Source organism: Aplidium turbinatum, chromosome 13 (genome assembly GCF_918807975.1).
Source record: "Aplidium turbinatum chromosome 13, kaAplTurb1.1, whole genome shotgun sequence".
Lineage (NCBI taxonomy): Eukaryota > Metazoa > Chordata > Ascidiacea > Aplousobranchia > Polyclinidae > Aplidium > Aplidium turbinatum.
This window is the reverse complement of record NC_137484.1, coordinates 1607297-1614360: the sequence shown is the minus strand read 5'-3', so window position 1 is coordinate 1614360 and position 7064 is coordinate 1607297. Positions and strand designations below refer to the sequence as shown.

Here is a 7064-nt window from a genome sequence, read left to right as displayed (position 1 = left end):
TCATCTTTATCTACGCATGAATTTATTTTATATCATAACAAAAAGCCCTTTAACATGTGTCCCGACATTACTCGGTAACTCCCATGTAGCCTACGCTACAAAATCTTTTGCAAAGTTAGATGGCTAAGTGGCAGTGCTATGTTACAACGGTTTTATGATTTGCGAAACGAAATACTGAGTTTCTTGAAACAAAAGAATGCAGGTTTCGGCATTGATGAACTTAGTGATCCTGATGGGTTAACAGATTTAGCCTTTCTCACTTCTCATATGAACAAGCTAAACTTACAACTACAAGGATAAGAGCAATTTATTAATCAGATGTATGATCATATTACTACTTTCGTAAACAAGCTACGTCTTTGGGAAACTCAACTAATCAATTCCAACTTTGCTCATTATCACAATTAGGGCCTTTTTGAACCTTCCAACCCTGATAAGTACATATCACTATTCACTTATCGTTTCCACTAAAACTAACTTTGAATCTCGTTTTTGCGATTTCACAATCAAATGGGCTAAACAGATTCGATTTATTTGCCATTCCATTTTCAATCGATGTCAATACTGTGCCACATGAGATGCAAATGGAAATAATTGAACTTCAATCATCCAACATATTGAAGGCCAAATACGATTCAGTTCCAATTGCCAACTTTTATAAAGAATATGTCCAGAAATCCACCTATCCTCACCTGTATGACAATGCAAAACGTGTAATGTGCATGTTTGAAAGTTCATATTGTTGTGAGCAGCTTTTTTCAAAAATGAATTACGCAAAGAATAAACTTCGCACTCGCCTGTCAGATCGTCATTTGAATGACGTATTGCAAATATCATCAACAAAGTTGCCAGTTGATTTAAACACCTTGGCCATGACACAGAAACAACATCATCCTTCACATTGATAAATGATAAGTAAATAAAAACAATGCATTGCGTTTTAATACGTGTTTGATACTAAATATGAAACGGCAACAAACACGTCTCATTGTGCAATTAGACACAGAAATAGGAGTTGCAGGTGCGCCATGATTTTAAGGATAATGTGGCGATTGTTTATAGTTTGAAATTTATGCGGCCCGCACGTTACCGGAAGTTTGTAGATTTGGCCCAGTAGTACAGAAAGTTTGCCGACCCCTGTTTTATAACAAGGAACAGTGAAAAACTGAACTCTCATGCATTCCAAGCTTTATTACTGACTGAGTTTAACTATATGATGATTGATGAATCAACCATGTTTGATAGGTGTGCGACGCACACACCTTGAATATACGCCACTGCAATATCCCTAGAATGGGGTGATTTACTGATTAGCCTGGTTGGACCCTGTTGTGCGCCGTCTTCCTGGCGTTTAATTTGAAAACGGTTTTCGATTTCGCCATTTAGCCTACTCGACTAACCTCGACGATTTTTTTGGGGAGGTTCTTGGACTGGCCTCATGGTCTGAGGGGGTTACCGCCGTGTTTTGGAGGAGGGAGTTTTTTTTTGGCCCACCCTAGTGCTGCATCATTTAATGATTTTGCTGTTTTGATATTGCACAACAAAATAAACCAATCAATTCTAAGAAACTCGTGTTGCTAAGCGATTTGTTCTCTACGGCCCTCCCTAGCGCATAAACATCGTCTTTCTTGTTTTACTCGTTTACGAGTGGCTTACAATGACTACTTTAGAATGCTACATAATCTTCCACGTTATGTGAGCGCACGTGAACATCAAATTAATGTTAGTATTGTTACTTTTGACGCGTTATTCAGAAAGAACATGATTTTCTTTATCCAGCGCTGTAGTTACTCCGGCAACAGTCTGTAGGCCTAGTAATGGAACAAGCTCCGGCCAATCTCTAGCCAGTAGCCACAATGCCACATGTGCCCCAATATTATTGTTCTCTTTTATTAGGCTATTGCAGGATACTCGTGTCCCAGTGTATTGTATTCGCCAGCTGCCTCACGTGTTGGGTTCTCACAAACCTCGCCTCAGCACTACTGGTCTCAAGAGATCCGTTTGATCTGACCGGCCTCTTTCCCCAAAATTTGTCTCCTGATTTTCCTTCCTGTAAACTCCTTTTTGTGTGTGTTTTCGATTCTGTCCGCTAGCTCTCACGACCCAGTTGGGCGAGAATGCTTTTCGCTCAACTCTCTGTGATCCGTGGGTAAAATTCGCTCAATCTAATTACGATCCTCCGAAACAAACTCACCCAGTAATTTTGAGGCAATTTATTCAAACGGTTTATTAGCCCCTGCAGAACGCCCCACATTTTCAATCAAATCAATCTTCCGTTTTGCAGGAGACCACAGCTTTTAGCTCCAGACCGCTCACAAAAGCAGCCGGCCGAGAGTTCCCAAGAATTAAAACTCAGGTGAGTGTCTGTAGGATGACAGCGAAAAAGAGACGCGGGAGAACGCTCTCCGTGAGCTATCTTCCCCGCGGGTGTAAGCCGTTTTCCCATTTGAACCCCCATTGCAAAAGGGCCGTTCGTACCCGTCCCGTCTATGTAAAATTTTGGGACTCGGCCTCATCGATCGGAGTTTCGGCTACCCAGCTCTGCGTCCTTAGCTGGTGGACCAATTACATTTCCGGGCGCAAAACTCGCGGTAGGCCGGTTATTCAAGGTCTTCACGTTCGGGCTCATTTTATTTTGCGTCGGTAGTTACTCACGTTTTATCGCTACTGATGCAAATACGAGTGGTGCGATACTGATGAGCCCAGTCTCATGGGCGAAACACGTGTCTATCGCTGTCAATTATTCTTGCTACACTCGACTGCCGAGACACAAAGGATGGACCACATTAGGCCACCAACTGGCCCATATTACCCTGCTATACTTAGGAAACACCATTTCGTTTGTGAACCCATAACTTCTACAGTTGCATCAAATACAAACTTCTTTTTACGAGATTTACTAAATATAAACAGAAAGACTAGCCTACATAAAGTAATTTCAGTAGGCTTCCAGTAAGGGTTAACATACGACAACGTTCCTTATGAACCAGCTGACTGCATTCATTGTGAAGCTTACTCCCTCAGTCAGACAGTTGACTCTCGCCATTGAGTTTTTATGCATTTTTAATAATAAATACTTTTATAAGAAAAAAGAGTAATGGCAGGGGTTGGAATCTAAATGATTACTTTCCTAACCCTCAAACTGCTAGGCCAACATGCCGACAGCGAAAGATTCACTTTATGTTTACACCTGTCAGGACCGAGAGGAAGTGGCATGGTAACAAGAGTGGCATTGTAAGAGGGTTTATAAAAGACAAAAACGTAGATAAAAACAGCCTTGTTACGTGACAATGTTGCAGCGAGGAGCTGGTGGAAAGCTAAGATGATGAGGAGGTCATCGGCGTATGAGCAGATTTTTCCAGGCTTAAAGTGACTATTGAGGAAGAAACAGTTTCGTTAGAGGAAGCCCGGCGGGCATGGAGCACAGTCCGGAAGTTTATGCAGCAGAGAAGCTCGGTGTGATGCAGGCATGCGATCGGTGGGAAGACGGGATCCACGAGATTCGTCGAAAGAGCGTACGCCAGCTGACGATTCTTCAGAGTTTTGGACTGAGTTAGATAACTTGAGAAGCTCTGGAAGATTATATGCTTGATCGCCAGAAAAAATAAAGGAATTTACAGGTCCCGAATGATGGGTTATTGAAACAAGATTGCCGGGCTACGGCTCAAACAATAAAAGGTAGATACAGCGCCGCACAAAAACTACTTTCGTAAGAGCCAGTGAAGCTTGAAAGCAATCAACCAATCAGAAGTTTAAGTAGAATAGCGTTAAGTTAGCGGTAGAACAGAGAGAAATGCAAACAGTTCTGATAGAAAGTAAACTTAGCGAACGTTCCGACGTAGCCAACGTTTTTTTTTTTTTTTTTTTTTGCCTTAGGTTGCCTACGTTGCCTTAGGAACAGCCTACATTTCGATGACGTGGGTTCGATTCCTACCCCTGTCATACCTCTTTTTTCTGTAATTACCAATCAAAGTTCAAAGCACGGATCAACACTCTGGCTGAGTGCTAGAAGGGCCACAATTGGATGGTAGCCACTTAAACATCTGAATGGTTGACGGTGTCATTGGGTCTTACTAAGAGTTAATGTTTTTTAAAATTTTATATCAAGTTTACTATGTCATCACATTATTACCAGAATTATTCTCACTGCGTTATGCAAGCAAGAATACAATCGGTACCGTTGTTAAAGTCTTCGGTTTGAACCGACCTGGAATCGATCTCAGATCTACCAACACCAGACCCTAAACCACTCGGCCGCCGAGCTGGCAGAATTAACATGTGAAAGTGACTACCGTGTTTCAGAATATATAGCGTCCCCAGGCGGTTGGCCATTGCTCAGCACTATGGACGCCAGGTGGGACCTCTGAAAGCGAGGCCAAACGAAGTGCTGATTATGACATCGGCGACTTTTCGAGCACAACAACATAAACGGTGACGAATGCACTTTGGCAATTTATTGAGAACCAACATTTCAAAATTAAACTCTTAACTTTACAAGCAGGCATGCTACCGGGAAGCCGAAATACTCCATGGAAGTGCCACGCTGATTGTGACGACTCCAGCATGAATGAGCGACTCACGTCCAGGCAGAAACAGATGTTACAGAAATTTGCCTAAGAACAAAAGTTAACCGCTGGAATTTGGGTCCAGACGGTAATATTTTGTGGTTTTCACTGAAATGCGAATAGTTGATGCCATTTAACGTTTCTCAATAATCAATTTCCACTTCATCTTGGGAAGCAATATCACGAAGCGTCGTTCTCATCTTGCTTATCGCCATCTTCCTGCGGCATCTGTCCACGTAGCTGTTCCACAAGATCCGGGTTACTGCTCGATAATTGCTGAGCGAATTGCTGGCCCCTGAAACAATAACATACTTTTGCAATTCACTGTCGGTGACAATTATTAAGCAAATCTTTCGTTAGCCCGCTGTTACTGAGCAGGTCTGGTACTCTTCCCTCTTTTCTAACTTCCATAAAACATTCGATTGTGTCTCAGTAAGCTATGATCTCCAACAGTGCGCCTTATCCACTGATGCTGCCTTCAAGATCAAGCGGCGCTGGTTCGACTCTCGGGGTGTGCGCTTGAGCAACGCACGTTAAGGACTGCTCTCTATTCAGCGGCATCTAATGGATGGAATAGTTCCCCGGCAACAAGACTTCAACAATCGGAAACTTCACTCTGTCAATCTCGGTGACCGGGCCTGCGTCAGTGATTCAAAGCCTCTACAAGTATGCGAAACTGCCAGGATTAAGCTCTGCAAGAAGCTTTTCCAGTCCGAGGATAAAAAATTCAATCAATCAATCAATCGTCTTATTCTTTCATTGCTTCAACTATATTGCAAACCAAGTAAAATATTTTAATATTACTCCTCCTTTTGGGAAACTTATGAAAAGTCAAAGCCAACATCAAGGTTCACATTAAATGACTTTTCTTTTGCTGCGGCCCTTTATAAAATTTAGGTTTGGAATCTGGTCCTCATGCTGAAAAAGGTTGAAACCACTGTTTTAAACCAAGGGTCAAATTAAACTCAAATTGCTCTTGAGGGCCAAATGAAGATTTGTGAATTTACCCGAGCGCCGCAATATCCTTTTGCATTACGGAAAGTTAATCCTGTCTTCTTGGCCCGTTCCACTATTCTAAATTTTGCGGATGGGTCCTACAGTCCACGAATTTTCAATCTACACTCTCCTTCCACTGGCATCTCGACTGTACAGTCCGGCCCCCGCGACCTAAGCTGGCGAACCTTTCCCTGGATGCATCACCACCAGTGTTCCCTCTAAGGTGCGCAACTGAGCAAATGCGCAGTAGGCCTACCACCAGACTATTTGCGCAGTAAAATCTTATTGTTGCGCACTTGCAATTTCCAAATTTAAAAGTAAAATGATCTTCAACATTATTTTTGGACAGAACGCTTCTGCGCTTATCGCATTTATACCGTGTGCTGATGCACATGAGCATACAGTACCCACAGCCTACTAGAACACGGCCAAATATGTTGCTATTTGAGGAAATTTCTAAGAGTCTGAATTGTTACAATCATAGCTATGACAAACCTATCATCTTCCCATTTCCAAAAGTAAGTAAACTGAACAATATTTGCATCTAGACATATTTTTGGCTTGTTTTTTCCAGAGATTAGATATGTATGTTAAGCACAACTTATGCAATAATAATGTAAAATATGTAAATTTTCCAACTACATCCTGGAGGTAGTCTCATCATACAGTCGTTAGATTTTTTGTATATCAGGATTTTTTGCCAATAGCCACATTTTACTTGCAAAATTAAACTTGGTGGAAAACAAAACGAACTAAAATTTAAATTAGCACATCAAATGAACCGCTTACAACATAGAATTCACAAAAAATCCTTGATATTTTAAATGGAACATGCAATTTCACCAAAAGCGACACACCAAACGATACTACCTCCAGGTTGCAGTTGGAAAATCTTACATATTTTACATTGTTATTGCATAAGTTGTGCTTAACATACATACCTAATCTTCGGTTAAACAAGCCAACCATATGTCCAGCCCAGGTACAAATATTGCTTATTTCACTTACTTCTGGAAATGGGAAGATGACAGGTTTGTCATAGCTATAATTGTAACAATTCAGACTCTTAGAAATTTCCTCAAATAGCAACATATTTGGCCGTGTTCTAGTAGGCCGTGCAGTACCCTTTTGTTACATCACAATCCTTTGTCTTTGCTTCACAAACACTCCACACTCGTGGATGCAACTAACTTTATTACTTAGCTTGCAAAAGATAGCCTATTTTTCAGTTGCGACTCTGAAGACTGGTTTTACTATTTACAGTAATTACATTTTAACTCAGCATTAAAATGCTCATGCTCACTAAATCAAATATTTGCTCAGCGTAAAATTTTCTTAAAGGGAACACTGATCACCACCCCAATCGAGATCAGAGGCTTCCTGCCGCCACAGGTGTAGCAGGCCAGTTCTTTGAAGCCTCTAACCTTGTTATGTTTATTGTGCTCTTCTTGCAGTGTCCATTCTTTTGTACCCGTACGTTGTGGATGTTGATAAAACAGTTCA

General features: G+C 41.4%; 1 protein-coding gene across 1 annotated transcript in view; it reads right to left on the bottom strand.

Moving 5' to 3' along the window:
• Positions 1–4427: 4427 nt before the first annotated feature.
• Positions 4428–7064, bottom strand: part of LOC145782489 (small glutamine-rich tetratricopeptide repeat-containing protein beta-like) — a 32604-nt gene continuing 29967 nt past the window's right edge. The window contains exon 7 of the mRNA XM_082594287.1: positions 4428–4860. Within this exon, the coding sequence (XP_082450413.1) occupies positions 4746–4860 (115 nt within the window). The 3' untranslated portion in view covers positions 4428–4745. The remainder of the gene's footprint in view (positions 4861–7064) is intronic.